The 21,446-nt window shown below is 52.2% G+C and overlaps 2 protein-coding genes across 4 annotated transcripts in view; both read right to left on the bottom strand.

Moving 5' to 3' along the window:
- The window catches only part of LOC143654489 (olfactory receptor 13A1-like), a 104,755-nt gene extending 92,053 nt beyond the window's left edge, over window positions 1–12,702 (bottom strand). The window contains exons 1-3 of one of the 3 annotated variants that reach the window (XR_013161820.1): window positions 11,643–11,769; window positions 10,963–11,136; window positions 10,448–10,489 (exon numbers count right to left, since the gene is read on the bottom strand). The gene's annotated coding sequence lies outside the window, so the exon portion shown is untranslated. Of the gene's footprint in view, window positions 1–10,447; window positions 10,490–10,743; window positions 11,137–11,642; window positions 11,775–12,533 lie in introns of those variants that run through there. The other 2 variants (XM_077126471.1, XR_013161819.1) reach the window with 2 other exon arrangements.
- The window catches only part of SCART1 (scavenger receptor family member expressed on T cells 1), a 39,013-nt gene continuing 29,686 nt past the window's right edge, over window positions 12,120–21,446 (bottom strand). The window contains exons 28-39 of the mRNA XM_077124470.1: window positions 18,158–18,245; window positions 17,533–17,859; window positions 17,064–17,375; window positions 16,090–16,410; window positions 15,188–15,493; window positions 14,549–14,866; window positions 14,151–14,465; window positions 13,760–14,074; window positions 13,189–13,257; window positions 12,722–13,119; window positions 12,534–12,569; window positions 12,120–12,218 (exon numbers count right to left, since the gene is read on the bottom strand). Coding sequence (XP_076980585.1) covers window positions 12,120–12,218; window positions 12,534–12,569; window positions 12,722–13,119; window positions 13,189–13,257; window positions 13,760–14,074; window positions 14,151–14,465; window positions 14,549–14,866; window positions 15,188–15,493; window positions 16,090–16,410; window positions 17,064–17,375; window positions 17,533–17,859; window positions 18,158–18,245 — 2,904 coding nt within the window. The remainder of the gene's footprint in view (window positions 12,219–12,533; window positions 12,570–12,721; window positions 13,120–13,188; window positions 13,258–13,759; window positions 14,075–14,150; window positions 14,466–14,548; window positions 14,867–15,187; window positions 15,494–16,089; window positions 16,411–17,063; window positions 17,376–17,532; window positions 17,860–18,157; window positions 18,246–21,446) is intronic.

Below are 21,446 nucleotides of genomic sequence, written 5' to 3'. Positions count from 1 at the left end.
CATGAGACTTATGCTATGAAGGCAAGGGAGATTGAACATACAAAAATCAAGGTAATACACTACACATGATAATCTCAATAGACATGGAAAAGACATTTGACAAAATTCAACACACTTTCAGGATTAAAACACTCATACAACTAGGAATACAAGGGAACTTCCTCAACATGATAATGGTTATTTCTGAAAAACCCACAGCTAACATTATATTCAGTGGGGAAAGACGGAAAGCTTTCCCCCTAAGATCAGAACAAGAAAAGGATGCTCACTTTCACCACTACTATTCAACATCATAATAGAAGATCTTTCTATGACCATTAGACACAAATAAATAGATAATGTCCAAATTGGAAAGGAAGAAATAAAGTTATCTCTATTTATAGATATGAATGATTCTCTCACACGCGGTATGGGAGGCCACACCCAGAGAGATGTCTCTGTCCTAGGGAAGGTCCATGCCCACCTGGATGGCCATGGCAGGCTTCCCAGACACAGGGAGACACTCCTGGAGGGGCCGCAGTGCTGGTGTGACTGGGCAGACCTGAGGGGGGCTCATTACTGGTGACAAGGGCGTCTCTACTTGGATTTTCACAGGGCCCCAAGCACTAGGATGGAAGCGCAAAGTCAGATGACTCTGACCAATATGGGGGTCAGGGCAGCTGTGGACAGGGTGGGAGGTGACTTCAGTGGTCAGGGTGGACTGTGGGCAGGGAGGGTGTGGTGCAGAAGACACCGTTGCAGTGGGTGTGTTTAGGAGAGCTGTGGTCAGTGTGGGGTTTCTCAACCAGGATGAAGGCGGGCTGGCCTCAGCTAGGATGTGCTTTGGTCGGGGCTGGAGAGCTGAAGACTGATGTCGTGACCCTCAACAGTGAGCCAGGAGAGCCAGCTGTGCAGACGCGTGAGCTTGGTCTGAGTAGGACCAAGACAGGTGCTTTAGTTTCCTAGCTGCGAAGAAACACCATGCAATGGGGTGGCTTAAATAATTTATTGGCTCAGTTTTGAGACTAGAAGTCCAAAATCAAGGCATCAAGGCAATGCTGTCGACCAGAAGACAATGGCTGTGGTGATCCCTGACCCTTGGCTTTTCATCATGTGGCAGAGAGCAATGGCAGCTCAGCTGGCTTCTCTTCTGGGTTTCAGCTTCTGGTTGCTCCCTCTGGCTTCTTCTCTCTCTGGCCTTCTCTGGAAGGTCGGTCTTCAACAATACGATTAAATCCCACCCTCATGTTTAAGAACAGGCTTTTCTGGACACAGTGCTCCAAGCACCACAGTAGGCTTGGAGGGTTGGGTGGAGCAGGTGTGTGGCCTGGGTCTGGAGAACCTACACCAATCTGGAGACCCCTGCCCTCTCCTGTCGGGATGCCAGAAGCTTCCACCAAGCGGGGTGGAGGGAGACACATGGCCATGAGCCTGACCAGGGGAAGGGGATGGTCTCCAGGCTCACCTCAGGGTTTGCCCAGACCCTGACATCTGACACCACCCCACCTGCTCTTTACCCCAAACCCCAATGTCATGCTGTGTGGCTGATGCGTGGCCTTTCCCCAGTGGCGCTCGCCCAGGCTGCCCACTCCCCGCTGACCCTACGGCACATAAAACTTGGACACGGCCCACACCCAGCCTCCAGCTTCCAACAAGCTAATCGGTGAATTGACACAGACAGAAGAGGGAGGACAGGAACAGGCCCGCCCTGCCCCACAGGAGCACGTGCAGGCAAGAGGCTCAGGGAAACGAGCTCTGCCAGGAGCAGAGCCTGAGGCGACGCACACGGGGGCACCTGGGCGAGGCAGAGAGGCCAGGGCCGCAGGGCAGGGCTCCAGGACACGTCTGTGGGATGAACTGCTGGAGGCATGAAGGGGGTGAGTTTAATATTTATCTCTTTGAAATTTAGGAAAACGGGAACTTTGGTTTCCTCTCTGATGTGTAAAGTTGCCACTTCCATCTTCACTGCTAGATAAGAGCTCCACAACCTAAAATCAACTCATCTTTGATCCATCAGAGAATCCATGTTACAGAGCAAATGGCCACCCTGCCGCCCCAACCCTGCAGAGACAGGTGGGAATGGAGGTGACTGTCTCCAGGAGGGGAAGCCACTGCTGGAGGCAGCAGCTGGTGGAAAACATTTACATGGTTGACAAATCGCAGTGCCTGAGTGTGAACTACCATGAGAGAGAACAAAACCCTGGGCCCTCAAGTGAGGAGACCCCTACAATTATGTGAGTTTTACCTCCAAGACCCCACCCCAGGGGAGATACTACCCATCTATATTGGTAGTCACTTTAAAAGTAAATGGCAGAGCTGGCCCACCTGCCCTCCTCTCCCCTCTTTGTCCGCTGGCCTGGCGCGCGGCGCCCATGCCCCACAGCAGCCGGCCCGCCCACCCTCCTCCCCCCTCTTTGTCCGCCGGCCCCGCACACAGCACCCACGCCCCGCAGCAGCCGGCCTGCCCACCCTCCTCTCCCCTCTTCCCCCTCCTGCTCCAGCGGCTCTCCAACCACCACCATGCCCTCTTCCGCCTTCACCGGCTCCTCCGCCACCGGCCTCGACAGCCTTGCCACCCTCACCTTTCCTCCTCCAGAACAGTTACTGGGGGAGTGGAGACAATACAGAGCAGCTCCCGGAGCCATGACAGAGATCAAAGGGATGGCGTACCCCATCCTGGAACGGCTGACTTTCTGGGAGAACCAGCTCCGGTGAGATCACTGAGGGGCGCGGGCTTTCCCGGGAGGGACGGCAAGCGGCCGGAGTCCCTCCCTTCCTCCTTCCCAGGCCAGCTGGCAGAATTGGGTAGGCGGTCCCCTTGGGCCGCGGTGGCTGGCGCCCCCACCACGCAAGGCCCCCCAGACCAACTGAGAGAGTTGGGTCGGAAATCCCCAGACTGTGGAGAACGGTGACCGGGGGGTCCCTTCCAAACATGTGACTCCCCGGTTCGGCTGGGAACAGTGCACTCTCCCGGGCTGAGAGAGCTGACGCCCTCCCGCCACGCTTGGCGCCCTGGGCCAACTAGGAAATTCGGTCGGGCGCTCTCCCGTGCTGCGGCGGCCGGCGACCCTCCCCGCGTTCGGACCCCCGGGCCGGCTGGCACTCTTCCAAGATGCTTCGGCTGCCGAACCTCCCCTACGGTGAGAGTTTTCCAGAGTTAAAGGACCCACAGCAACTTTCATGGTGGAACCCATAGACAAACATGTGCCAGAAGCGCGACCTACTGGGCAGGATAAGAAAAACAGAACCCAGAGATTTCACAGAAAAATCATTCAACCTGTGGGGTCCAACACCCAGGGAAATCTGACTAAATGCCCAGACGCCAGCAGAAGATAACAGATCACGCTCAGAAAATTGAAAATATGGCCCAGTCAAAGGAACAAACCAATAGTTCAAATGAGATACAGGAGCTGAAACAACTAATGCTGAATATACGAACAGAAATGGAAAACCTCTTCAAAAACGAAATCGATAAATTGAGGGAGGACATGAAGAAGACATGGGCTGATCAAAAAGAAGAAATAGAAAAACTGAAAAAACAAATCACAGAGCTTATGGAAGTGAAGGATAAAGTAGAAAAGATGGAAAAAACAATGGATACCTACAATGATAGATTTAGAGAGACAGAAGATAGAATTAGTGATTTGGAGGATGAAACATCTGAATTGCAAAAAGAAACAGAAACTATCCGGAAAAGAATGGAAAAATTTAAACAGGGTATCAGGGAACTCGAGGACAATGTGAATCGCACAAATATACGTGTTGTGGGTGTCCCAGAAGGAGAAGAGAAGGGAAAAGGAGGAGAAAAACTAATGGAAGAAATTATCACTGAAAATTTCCCAACTCTTATGAAAGACCTAAAATTACAGATCCAAGAAGTACAGAGCACCCCAAAGAGATTAGACCCAAATAGGCATTCCCCAAGACACTTACTAGTTAGAATGTCAGAGGTCAAGGAGAAAGAGAGGATCTTGAAAGCAGCGAGAGAGAAGCAATCCATCACATACAAGGGAAACCCAATAAGACTATGTAGATTTCTCAGCAGAAACCATGCAAGCTAGAAGACAGTGGGATGATATATTTAAGTTACTAAAAGAGAAAAACTGCCAACCAAGACTCCTATATCCAGCAAAATTGTCCTTCAAAAATGAGGGAGAAATTAAAACATTCTCAGACAAAAAGTCACTGAGAGAATTTGTGACCAGGAGACAAGCTCTGCAAGAAATACTAAAGGGAGCACTAGAGTCAGATACAAAAAGACAGAAGAGAGAGACATGGAGAAGAGTGTAGAAAGAAGGAAAGTCAGATATGATATATATAATACAAAAGGCAAAATGGTAGAGGAAAATATTATCCAAAGAGTAATAACTCTAAATGTTAATGGACTGAATTCCCCAATCAAAAGACATAGACTGGCAGAATGGATTAAAAAACAGGATCCTTCTATATGCTGTCTACAGGAAACACATCTTAGACCCAAAGATAAACATAGGTTGAAAGTGAAAGGTTGGGAAAAGATATTTCATGCAAATAACAACCAGAAAAGAGCAGGAGTGGCTATACTAATATCCAACAAATTAGACTTCAAATGTAAAACAGTTAAAAGAGACAAAGAAGGACACTATATACTAATAAAAGGAACAATTAAACAAGAAGACATAACAATCATAAATATTTACGCACTGAGCCAGAATGCCCCAAAATACATGAGGAATACACTGCAAACACTGAAAAGGGAAATAGACTCATATACCATAATAGTTGGAGACTTCAATTCACCACTCTCATCAATGGACAGAACATCTAGACAGAGGATCAATAAAGAAATGGAGAATCTGAATATTACTATAAATGAGCTAGACTTAACAGACATTTATAGGACATTACATCCCACAACAGCAGGATACACCTTTTTTTCAAGTGCTCATGGATCATTCTCAAAGATAGACCATATGCTGGGTCACAAAGCAAGTCTTAACAAATTTAAAAAGATTGAAATCATACACAACACTTTCTCGGATCATAAAGGAATGAAGTTGGAAATCAACAATAGGCGGAGTGCCAAAAAATTCACAAATATGTGGAGGCTCAACAACACAGTCCTAAACAATGAGTGGGTCAAAGAAGAAATTGCTTGAGAAATTAGCAAATACCTCGAGGCGAATGAGAATGAAAACACAACATATCAAAACTTATGGGACACAGCAAAGGCAGTGCTAAGAGGGAAATTTATTGCCCTAAATGCCTTTATCAGAAAAGAAGAAAAGGCAAAAATGCAGGAATTAACTGTCCACTTGGAAGAACTGAAGAAAGAACAGCAAACTAATCCCAAAGCAAGCAAAAGGAAAGAAATAACAAAGATCAGAGCAGAAATAAATGAAATTGAAAACAATAGAGAAAATCAATAAGACCAGAAGTTGGTTCTATGAGAAAATCAATAAGATTGATGGGCCCTTAGCAAGATTGACAAAAAGAAGAAGAGAGAGGATGCAAATAAATAAGATCAGAAATGGAAGAGGAGACATAACTACTGACCTCGCTGAAATAAAGGAGGTAATAACAGGATACTATGAACAACTTTATGCTAATAAATACAACAATTTAGAGGAAATGGACGCATTCCTGGAAAGACATGAACAACCAACTTTGACTCAAGAAGACATAGATAACCTCAACAAACCAATCACAAGTAAAGAGATTGAATTAGTCATTCAAAAGCTCCCTAAAAAGAAAAGTTCAGGACCAGACGGCTTCACATGTGAATTCTATCAAACATTCCAGAAAGAATTAGTACCAACTCTCCTCAAACTCTTCAACATAATCGAAGTGGAGGGAAAACTACCTAATTCATTCTATGAAGCCAACATCACCCTCATACCAAAACCAGGGAAAGATATTACAAAAAAAGAAAACTACAGACCAATCTCTCTAATGAATATAGATGCAAAAATCTTCAATAAAATTCTAGCAAATCGTATCCAACAACACATTAAAAGAATTATACATCATGACCAAGTAGGATTCATCCCAGGTATGCAAGGATGGTTCAACATAAGAAAATCAATTAATGTAATGCACCACATCAACAAATCAAAGCAGAAAAATCACATGATCATCTCAATTGATGCAGAGAAGGCATTTGACAAGATTCAACATCCTTTTCTGTTGAAAACACTTCAAAAGATAGGAATACAAGGGAACTTCCTTAAAATGATAGAGGGAATAGATGAAAAACCCACAGCTAATATCATCCTCAATGCGGAAAAATTGAAAACTTTCCCCCTAAGATCAGGAACAAGACAAAGATGTCCACTATCACCACTATTATTCAACATTGTGTTGGAAGTTCTAGCCAAAGCAATTAGACAAGAAAAAGAAATACAAGGCATCAAAATTGGAAAGGAAGAAGTAAAACTATCACTGTTTGCAGACGATATGATGCTATACGTAGAAAACCCAGAAAAATCCACAACAAAATTACTAGAGCTATTAAATGAGTACAGCAAAGTAGCAGGCTACAAGATCAACATTCAAAAATCTGTAGCTTTTCTATACACTAGTAATGAACAAGCTGAGGGGGAAATCAAGAAATGAATCCCATTTACAATCACAACTAAAAGAATAAAATACCTAGGAATAAATTTAACCAAAGAGACAAAAAAACCTATATAAAGAACACTACAAAAAACTGCTAAAAGAAATCACAGAAGACCTAAACAGATGGAAGGGCATACCGTATTCATGGATTGGAAGACTAAATATAATTAAGATGTCAATCCTACCTAAATTGATTTACAGATTCAATGCAATACCAATCAAAATCCCAACAACTTATTTTTCAGAATTAGAAAAACCAATAAGCAAATTTATCTGGAAGGGCAGGGTGCCCCGAATTGCTAAAAACATCTTGAGGAAAAAAAACGAAGCTGGAGGTCTCGCGATGCCGGACTTTAAGGCATATTATGAAGCCACAGTGGTCAAAACAGCATGGTATTGGCATAAAGATAGATATATCGACCAATGGAATCGAATAGAGTGCTCAGATATAGACCCTCTCATCTACGGACATTTGATCTTTGACATTTGATCTTTGATAAGGCAGTCAAGCCAACTCACCTGGGACAGAACAGTCTCTTCAATAAATGGTGCCTAGAGAACTGGATATCCATATGTAAAAGAATGAAAGAAGACCCATATCTCACACCCTATACAAAAGTTAACTCAAAATGGATCAAAGATCTAAACATTAGGTCTAAGACCATAAAACAGTTAGAGGAAAATGTAGGGAGATATCTTATGAATCTTACAACTGGAGGCAGTTTTATGGACCTTAAACCTAAAGCAAGAGCATGAAGAAAGAAATAAATAAATGAAGAAATAAATAAATAAATAAATAAATAAATAAATAAATAATGGAAATCAAAATTAAACACTTTTGTGCATCAAAGAACTTCATCAAGAAAGTAGAAAGACAGCCTACACAATGGGAGATAATATTTGGAAATGACATATCAGATAAAGGTCTAGTATCCAGAATTTATAAAGAGATTGTTCAACTCAACAACAAAAAGACAGCGAACCCAATTACAAAATGGGAAACAGACTTGAACAGGCACCTACCAGAAGAGGAAATACGGATGGCCAAGAGGCACATGAAGAGATGCTCATTGTCCCTGGCCATTAGAGAAATGCAAATCAAAACCACAATGAGATATCATCTCACACCCACCAGAATGGCCATTATCAACAAAACAGAAAATGACAAGTGCTGGAGAGGATGCGGAGAAAGAGGCACACTTATCCACTGTTCGTGGGAATGTCAAATGGTGCAACCACTGTGGAAGGCAGTTTGGCGGTTCCTCAAAAAGCTGAATATAGAATTGCCATACGACCCAGCAATACCATTGCTAGGTATCTACTCAAAGGACTTAAGGGCAAAGACACAAACGGACATTTGCACACCAATGTTTATAGCAGCGTTATTTACAATTGCAAAGAGATGGAAACAGCCAAAATGTCCATCAACAGAAGAATGGCTAAACAAACTGTGGTATATACATATGATGGAATATTATGCAGCTTTAAGACAAGATAAACTTATGAAGCATGTAATAACATGGATGGACCTAGAGAATATTATGCTGAGTGAGTCCAGCCAAAAACTAAAGGACAAATACTGTATTATCCCACTGATGTGAACGGACATTCGAGCATAAACTTGAAATATGTCATTGGTAACAGAGTCCAGCAGGAGTTAGAAACAGGGTAAGATAATGGGTAATTGAAGCTGAAGGGATACAGATTGTGCAACAGGACTAGATACAAAAACTCAAAAATGGACAGCACAATAATACCTAATTGTAAAGTAATCATGTTAAAACACTGAATGAAGCTGCATCTGAGCTATAGGGTTTTTTTTTTTTTTACTATTATTACTACTTTTATTTCTTTTCTCTATATTAACATTTTATATCTTTTTCTGTTGTGTTGCTAGTTCCTGTAAACCGATGCAAATGTACTAAGAAACGATGATCATGCATCTATGTGATGATGTTAAGAATTACTGAGTGCATATGTAGAATGGTATGATTTCTAAATGTTGTGTTAATTTCTTTTTTTTTTTTCTTCTTCCCGTTAATAATAATAAAAAAAAAAAGTAAATGGCAGGCGGGCCACAGTGGCTCAGCAGGCAGCGTTCTCGCCTGCCATGTCAGAGACCTGGGTTGGATTCCTGGAGCCTGCCCATGAAAGACAGGTGCATGGGGGGTTCAGTGGTTGCGGCTTGCCTGCCATGTGGGAGGCCCGTGTTCAATTTCTGAACCATGCACCCCTCCCCCAAAAAAGTAAGCCTAAATACATCCATTACAAGACAGAGACTATCAGAGCAGATAAAAATACAGACCCAGCTGTATGTCGTCTACTTTTAAAAACCTACTTTAAATAAAAAGACACAGATTGATGAAAAGTAAATGTGTAGATAAAGATATACCATGCTAACGGTACCCAAAACAAATAAGTTGATAAATTAGTTTCAGATAAAGTACACTTCGCAGAAAGGAAATTTATGTGGAATAATAGAAGGGGCATAATGATAAAAGGGTCAATTCTCCAAGAAGGCACAGCTGTCCTTAAAATGTCTATGTGCCTAAACAACAGAATGTCAAAATATGTGAGGAACACCTCCTCCCCTGAGCGCCTGCACATCCCTTCCTCCTCGGTGTCTGTGTCCAAATGTTCTTCTTATGTGGACTCCACTCACTGGATTTTAGAGTCCCCCCAGTCCACGATGGCCTCAGCTTAACCTGAGGACCCTATTTGCAAATAGGTCACGTTCAGAGGTCCTAGGTGGCCTGCGGACACCGTTCAACCCACACTGCACGAAAAGCGCTCCACACCAGCATCACTGGGGAACTGCAAAGAAAAGCACCAACGAGAGCCCAACACGCATCAGATGGCCAAACCCCAGCCCCAGCCACACCAGAAGTTGGCAAGGAGGAGCAGCAACAGGGACTTTAGTTCTGCAGGGGGCACGAAAGCTGGGGCAGCCACACAAAGACACCCTCAGAGATTCTTGCAAACCTAGACATTGGCTTACCAGACATTTCAGCAATTGCAATCCTAAGTATTTACCCAAATGAGGGGGAAACTTATGTCCATCTGCAAACTAGCACACAAGTTCTCGTCACAGCTTTTCATAACTGCCAAAAACTGAAGGCAATCACGATGTCTTCCCAACAGTAGAATGAATAAACAATCTATGGTTCACCCACACAAAGGAAAATACTTCAGCAATAAAAGGAAATGAGGTTTCAAGCTGCAAAACACATGGAGAAATATTAACTGCACACAGCTAAGTGAAAGAAGCCAGTCTGAGAAGGTTGCATACCATATTAGTCCAACTAAGTGAGGTACTGGAAAAGGGAAAATACAGACACAGTAAAAAGAACAGTGCTTCTCTGAGATTCGAGGGAAGAGGGAGGAACAACAGGGGGAGAACAGGGGCTTTTAGGAAAAACTATTCCATATGGTTCTGCAGTGGGAATATGTAATATTATGCTCTGTCAAGACACACAAACCTTGACAGCACAAGGAGTAAACCGTGATGAAACTTCAGACTTCAGTTAACACTTATGTATCAATGTCGGATCTTTAATAGTTGCAAACGTGCCACATTAATGCAAGATGTAAATAACAGGAGACCTGTGGGAGGGGGGAAATGGGCACTCACTGTACTTACAGCTACATTTTCCTATGAAGCTAGAACACCAATTTAAAAAATCCATTAATAATAAAGTTAAAAATTCAAAGACTTGCTCTTCCTACAAACAAAACAAAGAAGACGGCAGGACACATCCCCAGGTTCACTCCAGCCCTCCGGCTCCCTCCAGCCCTCGCATTTCGCGGCGGCTTCCCAGCACTGGCTCAGGGTCACCATGTCCTGGACAGGGGTCTCCTTGGCCTTCCATCCCAGCCCAAGGATCAGGACCCCGTGTCTGGGAGGCCCCACCACCTGTGGGGTGAGCAGAGAGACCCTATGGGAAGCAGAGCCTCAGAGCCCCAGAGGAGCCTCTCCAGGCTCCCCCTACAAAGCAGAGACACTGACAGCCAACTGCGCAGAGACCCGGGAGCCAAGATGGGCCAGAGGCCCCCACGCAGCTGCCCGACCCACGCAGCTGCCCGCCCGCCCATCATCCTGCAGCCGGGACAGACTGTGGGCCCTCTGGGGCGAGGAGGCCACGTCCAGCCCAAGGAGACTGAAGGGCAACACCCGATGACCCTCCCTCGGCCCACAGAGGCGGCCAGTGGGCTCAGCGCCTTCGCCGGGACATGGGACACCCAGGGGCTGGATGCAGGAGAGAGGCAGACAGGCGCACGGCTGTGCGGCCAGCCTTTAAATGTAGGTGGGGTACAGAGCAGAGCCGGCGGCAAGCAAGCAGGACAGCACGAAGAGCGCCACGGAGGCCACCGTCCAGAGGCACACACCCTCGGGGCTCAAGGGCCACTGCACGTCCACCTCGTCCTCAGGGGCCCCCTCGGGCTCGGCCGCGTCGTCGTACTCCCCCTCCAGCGCCAGCACCCCAGCCTTCTCCCACAAGGGCATGGCACCAATGTCTTCGTACACCGCCTCCGACGGGGGGCTCCCGGGCAAGCCAGAGCCTGCGGAGGCCACACGGGGTTGAGGACGTGGCCCCTCCCAGGCCCAGCCCTCTGGGGGTCGCCCGCAGTCCCACCGGGTGCTGCCCCACGGGCACCCGGGATCTGGCCTCCTCGTGGCCACAAGGAGCCTGAGTGCAACTCAGAGACCCGGGACCCTGAGCGCCTGTTTGCACACCCAGGGGCCAGGCCCCAAGGGGTTTCTTTATGCCACGACTCGGGACACGAGACTCAGCGCAGGTGTGCAGGTCCCGCACGCCTGCGTCCCCACAAGGCCATGAGGGCGCCACGGGGGGCACCCACCTGGCGTGCGGGCCAGTGACCAGGCCAAGGCCTTGATAGTGAGTGGGTCTTACCAGGGCCTCCCCACCCCAGGGCCTGGGCTCACCTGCCCCCCGCGAGCCCACCTGCCCAGCACACGCCCACCTTCCCCGCACACCCACAAACCAGGACCACTCACTACCCCACTGCCTGCCCACCTGACCCAAACCCAGCACCTGCCCACCTACCCCTGCAGGTCTCTCTGCAGCGACACCACTGAGCCACCAGGACCAGGGAGACGACACCCAGGAGGGTCCCCAAGATGAAGCAGATGGTCACAGGGAGGGTCCTGGCCTCAGTTGGAGCAGCCAGGGGAGGGCCTGTGAGGGGGACAGTGAGAGGCGGGGCACCCTGCAAGCCTGGGCTACTGTGACCCACGGCCCTGCTGGATGACTCAAGTCTGGGGGGGCCTCTGTGCTGATGCCACTGGCTACGCACCCTCAAGAGAGACAAGCTGAGCTCACAGGGCTGAGAAGGCCCAGGTGCGAGACCAGGTGGAAAAGCACAGGTACGGGGGCCCAGGCAGGTGGGTATAGGGGGTAGGAAGTATGCCGGAGGGTGCATGTGGGTGGCCCCAGGTGGGAGACCCCATAGGAAAGGAACAGGTGCAGGTTCCAGGTGGGAGGGGCCAAGCGGGAGTTCCAGCTGGGGCCAGGAGGAGGGGCCTAGGGCCCAGGACCAGTGGGCAGGCTCAGGAGGGAGCAACGGGGAGCGGGGCCAGAAGGGCAGCCTTGGGCACTGGCTGCCCACTGGCCTGAGCTGTTCTGGAGAGAGCCCACAGGGCCCACAGGGCCCACAGGTCACAGGATTCCTGGACCAACAGTCCCTTCTCTGGGGGAAAGACCCCTGGAGAATTTCCAGCTGCCTGGCTCCCCACGGCCCATCCCTATGGGTCGCAGTCCGGGAGAGGCCAGATAGGAGGTGGGTTTTCATTGGAGAAGGGACTGGGCCTCTTCGGGCACCCCACCCTCCAGCCGGATGGTCCTCCAGGCTCCCAATCCCCAGCAGCCCACTGAGCCCCTGCACGATCCCGGGAACGCCCGGAGGGATCAGTCGGGCTTTCTAAAGACAGGACCTACCCGACGCGGGGGGCAGGGCTGTGGTCCACCTGGCACCTGGGGGAAGAGCGGGAGGTCAGGGAGGGCTGGCGCAGCACACACCCTCACCCCTCTGCCCTCGGGAGCGTCCCGGGGGGACCTGGAACAGCCCTGCCCCTTGGCACTCCGCCGGGACAGGGCCCGGGTTAGCCTCAGCGGCGCCCACAGACTTGTGTCCGCATGTGGCCAGCAGCCCCGCGGGATACTCCCTGTCCGGTCTGCCCCTCCCGCGCCGCCCCACAGCCCCGCTCACCCGCGCAGCGCACGCCCGCGTCCTCCTTGTGCGCGCAGTCTCCCTGTCCCCAGGGCGCAGCCGGGCAGCTCCACAGAGACGCCTCGCTGCCCCGGCACCCCACCTCATCCAGCCACACGGGCCCCACGCCCGGCCCGAAGGCGGCCGCCCCCAGGGCGCTCACGGCAGGGCCGCAGCCCAGCTGGCGGCACACGACGTCCGCGTCTGCCAGGTCCCAGGAGTCGTCGCACACGGTGCCCCAGGAGCCGGCATGCCAGAGCTCCACGCGGCCCGAGCAGCCGTCCTCGCCGCCGCGCACGCGCAGCCGCCCCGCCTCTGCAAAGAGGTGGGTCAGGGGATGCCCCGCCGGTGGAAGCCAGGCACGGGAGAAGGTCAGGACCCCACCTGGACAGGGCTGCGTGGTCGAGCAGTTGAGGGGTTCCTCCACGGCCTGAGCAGCTGCTCCCACCTTTTCTGTGGAAACAAACCCAACTGTGAATGTTCTGGCTCAGCAACTTCAAAATTCTGTAAAATTTTAGTTTTAGTTTTCCCTCTGCTTTTGATTTTTTCCTTCCAACAAACAAAAGCCTCAAAACCACAAAACAGAATCTCTATTTATGAAAGAAAGAGCACTCTCCAATTTGAGCCAGTGAGAAGCTAAGAGTTGCAAGGACTCTAGTGGGGTCTTCTCCAGACCCCGTGAGATTCCACGGACTGCATGCCACTCCCGCTTTCTGGCTGTGGCAGACTCAGAGGGTGTGAGGAGGCAGCACAAGCACCCCGCCCAGCTCTGAGCCTCAGGGCGCACCCCTCCCCTTCGCCGCCGGCCCAACCAAACCTCTGCAGATGCTGAGAAGGACTTTTCAGCCACTCAAGTAAAGGTCCTGAGCTGCAGCCCACACGGGGGACACGCAGCAGCCAGCACTGCCCCCACCGTGGCCTCCCGCAGACCCCACCCGCACGTCACCTTGCTCACCTGTACAAATTACCCAGGCTTCCTCTTGGTGGGAACACGACTGCTGGTCCCAGGGGTCAGAAGGACACTGCCACAGGGATGCGTCATACCTGTCTCGGCACTGCACAGAGCCCACCCAGAGGGCTGCCGGGGGCAGGCCAGACCCAGTCCCTGCCAGCAGCTGCCCATGGGGCCCACAGCCCAGCTGCTCACACAGCACCCCCAGGGAAACGGCACTTAGGGTCTGGCACACGCCCCCCCAGGTCCCATTGTAGAAAACTTCCAGGCGCCCAGCACAGGGCTGACTGCGGTTCTGCAGCCTCAGGTCCAGCAACTCTACAAGCCGAGAGATGAGTCAGCCAGGCCCAGCCTTGAATGCGGGCGCGGCAGCAGGAGGGAGGGATCCGCTCACCTGAGCACACGGCACCGGCGTCCTCCTTGTGTCCGCAGTCGTGCCGGCCCCAGCCCCCAGACGGGCACTGCCACAGCGCCGGCTCCTGGCCCTCGCAGCCCAGCTCGTCCAGCCAGATGCGCCCCGACCCCGCGCCGAAGTGGGCCGACCCCGGAGCGCCGAGTGCCCGGCCGCAGCCCAGCTGCCTGCAGACCACGTGGGCGTCCCGCAGGTCCCAGCCGTCGTCGCACACGGTGCCCCACGCGCCGTCCCGGAGCACCTCCACGCGGCCCGCGCAGCGGCCCGGCCCAGCCGCCAGCCGCACCCGGACGCTCCCTGGGGAGACAGCGAGTCAGAGCGGCCCCGGGGACCCCGGGCGGGGGCGGCAGGAGGCGGAGGGACGACACGCGCAACCTCACCCGAGCAGACCACGCCCGCATCCCGCGAGGTCCCCACGGGCAGCAGTCCGGGCGCGGACACGGCGCACTCGTCCAAGCGGGTCTCGGTGCCCCCACAGCGCACGCGGCTCAGCGCCACCGGGACCGCCCCGCGGGCGGGGGCAGGGGCGTCGTAGGCCCGCTCGGCGCCCCCGCACCCCAGCTGCCGGCACGCGACGTCCGCGGCCCGCAGGTCCCAGGCCTCCTCCAGGACGCGGCCCCACAGCCCGTCCACGGAGATCTCCACGCGCCCGTCACAGCGGCTCTGTCCTTCCCTCAGCCTCAGCGCGCCCGCCAGACCTGGGGGTTGAGGAGGGGCAGGGGAGGGGTCGCGCTGCGCATCTGGGACACCATGCCTGCCCCCTCCTCCCGTCCCCCGTCCCCCATGTCCAGCCCATCTCCTGTCCTTTCTTCCTCCTCGTCTGCACCCTCCACCTCCTCCCGCCCACACCCACCTCTCATTCCCCACGCGGAGCCACCCTCTGCCTTGAATGTGCTTCATTCACAGGACACCCACCCTCTGTCCACCCTGGATGACCTCCTCTGACCTGCCCGTTGCCCACCCGAGCTTCCAGGTCCACCCCAGTCCCCTCCCCCACACAGTCCAGGCTCTGCACCCACCTGAGCAGACGGCGGCGGCCGCGTTTCCCGGGGCACAGGCGGGGGCCCCCAGGGTGCTGGCTGGGCATCTCCACAGATGGGGCTCGGTCCCCACGCAGTGAAACACGTCGGGCCAGATGGGACTGTCGCCTCCCCCAAAGTGGCCTCCCGCGGGTGTGGCCACCGCATTGCCACAGCTGAGCTGGTGGCAGAGGACGGTGGCGTCTGCGAGGTCCCAGTGGGCGGCACAGAGAGGTGCCCAGGCCCCCTGCACCTGGAGCTCCACGCGCCCTGCACAGCCGTTGCTGCCATTGACAAGCCGGAACTCTGGGGACAGGCAGGGGCTCAGCGGGGCTCCCGGCCGCACAACCCAGCCCAAAGTCCTTCATGGGAGCCCAGGTGCAAAGTCACACCCTGACGGGGATGGGGAGGTGACACAAGTGAGAGCCCCGGGGTGTGGCCGTGGTGTGTGAGGGTCTGGGGCTCTCACAGCCCTGACCTGGGGGGCCATGAGGGTTGGATTCTCAGCACCAGGCAAGCCCCAGGCTCCTCTGCACACGCTGCCTGGCCAGGCGCTGACCAGCCCTGGGCAAGGGCCCACACAGCAGGAGTGAGCCTCACACCCTCAGCCCTGGTGGACCAGGCACAGCGAGGCTAAAGGCGGGGAGAGAGGAAGAAGCAGGAGGAGGGCAGGCTGCCCATGGGGTGTGTCCCCTGGGAGCGCCAGGCAGCATGTGGCCAAAGGAGGCTTCTACGCCAGTTCAGAGATGACCAGGATGACAGTGGACACAAGACCCTGAGCTCTCCCCGCCTGACTGTCCACCTCCTCATAGGGCAGAGCCAGCCTGCGGCCCCCACCCCCTATAGACCCCACTCCACACGGACCCAGTCCACCCTGGATAGCCCGTGTCCACGGCACTTACTGTCCCCTGAGCACCTGAGCCCAGCGTCCTGGCTGTGCCCACACGGCGCCGGGCGCCCGGTTCCCCGTGGGCAGTGGAACAGCTGGGACTCGTTGCCTACACACCGGAAGGTCTCCGTCCACACGGGCCCAGAGCCGCGGCCAAAGTGTGCGCCGCCAGGCGTGGACACCACCGCGCCGCACTGCAGCTCCCGGCAGACGACATGTGCCGTGGCCAAGTCCAGGTCGGCGTCACTGACAGTGCCCCAGGTCAGGCCACGCTTCACCTCCAGGCGCCCGGCACAGGGGTGCTCCCCGCCCACCAGCCGGGCCTCTGTGTGCCCTGGGACAGAGGCTGCAGTGAGCGCCCCCTCTCGGACCCCTCAGGGGCTCTGGGCAGGCCCCGGTCTGAGGCAGCTTACCCCAGCCCTACCCTGAAGTCCCCAGGGATGCACGGTGCAAACTGCCAGGCGTCACCCTGTCTGACACAGCCTGGGGTTCCCTGGGGGTTGACAACACCGGGGGACCCTCCCATTTCCTCACCCTCAGACCCACAGCTGACATTCATCTGAGGGCAGTCAGGCCCCCCCAGACACCCTCACCCCAGGAGGCAGGGTCACCTGAACACACCCAGGGTGGACGAGGTCAGCCCCAGCCTCAGCCTGAGGCCCAGCCCCCAGCGACATGGGCCAAATTTTAACCTCTTCCTGTGGGGGCAGCCAGCTCAATCTCCCCAGGAGGGGCCTCGACAGGGAGGGCTCTGGCTGGATGGGCACCTCTAGGGCAGAATTGGAGAGGGTGGGGGGTGCTGCAGCTCAGGGGACAGCTCCACGGGCCCTCCGGATCCATACCCGGTGAAGTTCCTACAAATCACCTCAACCACTGCCTACGGGGAAGAGGGGGTCCCACATGAGTCCACGGCAGTGGAACAGTGCACCACCCTAAATCTCCTACGTGAAAATCCAGCCTTGGAAACACACCCAGCGGTGTCCCCACCTGAGCACACCACCTCGGTGTGCAAAGTGTTGTCACACTGTCCCAGGATGTTCAAGTTGAACCTGCAGTTTAAGATGTTGGTTTCTGTTGCCCTACAGGTCACGGCCTTCTGCCCCTCGCCCTCCAGGTCCCCTCCGAGGTGGGTTCGGGCCCACTGCACGGCCAGGCCACATGCCAGCTGTCTGCACAAAGCATTCGCCTCGTCCTTGTACAGTTCACACGTCCCAATGGAGCCGTCCGGGTTCACCAGGTCAGGGCTCCCTGCACAGGGGCTGTTTCCACCTCCCAGCTGGGCTTTTCGGACAGCCCCGCCTGAGGGCACAAGAAATAGAAAGATGTCTCCGGCTGCACCGCACACCCTCGTCCATGCCTCCATGGCTGCAGTGCAGCTCAGCACTGTCTCAGTCCCATGGCACCAGGGGCTCAGATCCTGGCAGATAAAGGGGTACAGGGTCCCTGCCCCACCTACCTGAGCAGAACACTGCTGCCACACACCTGCAAGCACAGGTGCTGAAAGGCTCCCAGGCCCCCAGGGAGCACTCCCACAGCGAGGCCTCCATGCCCTGGCAGCCAGGCCCCTGCCCCCAGAGCCACTCTGTCTCCTCGGTCCTCAGCACATAGGTGGGAGCCCCCTGGGGAGGGCCACAGTTGAGCTGTCTGCAGATCACGGAAGCTTCCGCCGGGCTCCAACGGTCCCCGCACATGAACCCCTGCTGCCCGCGCCGGCGGATGTGGACCAAGCCCTCGCAGATGTTCATGCCCCATTGGAGCTCCATGGACACCTCTCCAGCCAGACCTGCAGGTCGGGATGGGGGCAGAGAGATTTCTTCTAGAACAATGGAGGATCAAGATTCTAAGCCTCTATCAAACTCCACCTCTATATCACATTTCCCTTCTGCTGTCCCTGGAGCCTGGGGGCTGCGGCAAACGCTCACCTGGACAGAGGGACCAACAAACAAGGAGAAGGGGTGCCAGCCAAGGCAGGGTCAGTGCCATCCTTGGTCACTCTGTTGGAGGCACCTGGGCCGGCGAGCTCAGGGACAGGCTGCGTGTGGTCTGCTCACGCACCAGTGAAGAAGCCGAGGTGCACTCACGCGCCTTCCGGGTATCAGAGACCTCATCTGCCACGGGGTGCAAGCCCCTCCCCAGACACCCCTTGGGGGGGCGGGGACTTCCTGGCAGCTGGGGTGCAACGACACGGGTGCTGAGGTTTGACTGAAGGCCAGGCTCACTCGATGCGCATGTGCGTCCAGAAGAGGCGGGGTAGAAATTTAGTCCAAGGCCTTAAAACTGTGCCTGGCCCAGCAGTCTTCCTCTAGGAACGAGTCCAGATCCCAGGGGAGTGGACCGACAGCACGTGGGGCCCGTGTGCAAGGGAATGCGAGGCCATCGTAAAAAATGATGGTGTGGAATAAATTTAACTAAAGAGACAAAAGACCTATACAAAGAAAACTACAAGAAACTGTTAAAATAAATCACAGAAGACCTAAATAGATGGAAGGGCATATAGTGTTCATGGATTGGAAGACTAAATATAGTTAAGATGTCAATTCTACTTAAATTGATTTAGAGATTCAATGCAATACCAATCAAAATCCCAACAGCTTACTTTTCAGAAATAGAAAAACAAATAAGCAAATTTATCTGGAAGGGTAGGGTGCCCCAAATTGCTAAAAGTATCTTGAGGAAAAAAAATGAAGCTAGAGGTCTCACGCTGCGATAAGGCAGTCAAGCCAACTCACCTGGGACAGAACAGTCTCTTCAATAAATGGTGCCTAGAGAACTGGATATCCATATGCAAAAGATGAAAGAGGATCCATATCTCACACCCTATACAAAAGTTAACTCAAAATGGATCAAAGATCTAAACATTAGGTCTAAGACCATAAAACAGTTAGAGGAAAATGTAGGGAAATATCTTATAAATCTTATAATTGGAGGTGGTTTTATAGACCTTACACCCAAAGTAAAAGCACTGAAGAAAGAAAGAAAGAAATGGGAACTCCTCAAAATTAAACACTTTTGTGCATCAAAGAACTTCATCAAGAAAGTAGAAAGACAGCCTACACAATGGGAGACAATATATGGAAACGACACATCAGATAAAGGTCTAGTATCCAGAATTTATAAAGAGATTGTTCAACTCAACAACAAAAAGACAGTCAATCCAATTACAAAATGGGAAAAAGACTTGAACAGACACTTCTCAGAAGAGGAAATACAAATGGCCAAAAGGCACATGAAGAGATGCTCAATGTCCCTGACCATTAGAGAAATGCAAATCAAAACCACAGTGAGATATCTCATGCCCACCATAATGGCCATTATCAACAAAACAGAAAATGACAAGTGCTGGAGAGGATGTGGAGAAAGAGGCACACTTATTCACTGTTGGTGGGAATGTCAAATGGTGCAACTGCTGTGGAGGGCAGTTTGGCAGTTCCTCAAAAAGCTGAATATAGAATTGCCATATGACCCAGCAATACCATTGCTGGGTATCTACTCAGAGGACATGAGGGCAAAGGAACAAATGGACATTTGCACACCAATGCTTATAGCAACATTATTTACAATTACAAGGAGATGGAAACAGCCAAAATGTCCATCAACAGACGAGTGGCTAAGCAAACTGTGGTATATACATACGATGGAATATTATGCAGCTTTAAGACAGGATAAACTTATGAAGCATGTAATAACATGGATGGACCTAGAGAACATTATGCTGAGTGAGACTAGCCAAAAACTAAAGGACAAATACTGTATGGTCTCACTGATATGAACTGACATTAGTGAATAAACTTGGAATATTTTGTTGGTAACAGAGACCATCAGGAGATAGAAATAGGGTAAGATAATGGGTAATTGGAGCTGAAGGGATACAGACTGTGCAATAGGACTGGATACAAAAACTCAGAAATGGACAGCACAATACTACCTAACTGTAATCCAATTATGTTAAAACACTGATTAAAGCTGCATGTGAGAATGATAGAGGGAGGAAGGCTGGGGAGATTAATGAAATCAGAAAGAAAGATAAAAAAAAAAAAAAAAGCAGTTTTAGGCATTGGCGGCTCCATGGAAGCTGAGGATATTTTGTCACATGATGCATCTGGGGGCTGTTTTCCCATGTATTGCTGTCCTGGAACAGGCTGAGTTCCCGGTTCTGCTCGACTCCGGGTGTTTGTGTTGATGGTTTCGTTGAGGCCCATGTGGTGGGCAGCTGGCTGTCCCTGCAGAAACTCTTATCACAAGGGTTGCCTTTATTTATAATGTTTTTTTTCTAATTATTGTGAAATATAACATATACAAAAAGGCAAAATAATAACGGTGTCAAGGAGTGGGCTGGCGTGAAGCTGCTATGTACCCCAGAAAAGCCAGGCTCCTCTGCCCCGTTCTTAGGGGGTGCAGACCTGTCGTGGGTGGGACCTTGGCATGAGGGGGTTTCCATGGAGATGTGCCCCATAAAAGGTGGGTCTTCGGCCTTTTATTGGAGTCTCTACAAAGGGAATAAAAGGCAGGAACAGAGAGAGCACTCAGGGCCGACCCAGGAGCAAAGAGGTGAGTGCTGGAGATACGGAGGGGCTGAGGGCACCATGCGAAGCCCGAATCGGGGAGACACCAGCACACGTGACACGGGCCTGCCTAACCAGTAACTTAATAAATCCCCTTCATACAACACATCCATTTCTGATATATTGCATTCCAGCAGCTTTACCAAACCAAAACGAGTAAAGTGTAAACAAGCCAATATGGACAAGTGGGTGGAAAACAGAGCAAACTGACAGGAAGCAGGCTGTGCCCCCTGCTGTAAAGGACGCTGTCTCCTGCGCATCATGTGTCAACTTGGCCAAGTGGTGGGAAAGGGCTCGGTGGACACAACCCATCACATCCAAAAGGCTCATTTCTGGAACACGGAATGTTAGATGATTTTCCATCCTGCTGTTGTGCCTCATCTGGACATTCTAAACATTCTAAAGTGACCATGTCTTACTTTGGTAAATAGAATCATTTCAATAAATCAAGTACCAGCAGGACCAGCTACAGTGTGGGAATCAAAGCAGGTGAGAATTCCGAGCTTGCAGGACAACCCAACAGCATGGAGATGGCCCCTGGGCCGTGCGGGTCCCTCCGAGCAGGTGGCTATGGCCGGTCAGAGGGGTGCCCAGGAGCGATTGAGAGACTGAGAGGGACCCTGCTCAGTAGGAGATCCTCACGCACCGGGCGCCCATGTACCCACACAAGCTCACTCTGGGAAGCAGCGGTACTGAGGCTCAGCCCTACACCGGCCTCCCTGGGGCATGGGTGAGTTCTGTGGTCATCACAGTAGTGCACACAGGGTGGTATCCCTCTACCTTTTCTATAAGCTGCAACCACACTCAC

The sequence above is a fragment of the Tamandua tetradactyla genome, chromosome 13 (assembly GCF_023851605.1).
Source record: "Tamandua tetradactyla isolate mTamTet1 chromosome 13, mTamTet1.pri, whole genome shotgun sequence".
Classification (NCBI taxonomy): domain Eukaryota; kingdom Metazoa; phylum Chordata; class Mammalia; order Pilosa; family Myrmecophagidae; genus Tamandua; species Tamandua tetradactyla.
The sequence above is the reverse complement of the archived record's forward strand: the minus strand, read 5'-3'. Positions and strand labels throughout refer to the sequence as shown.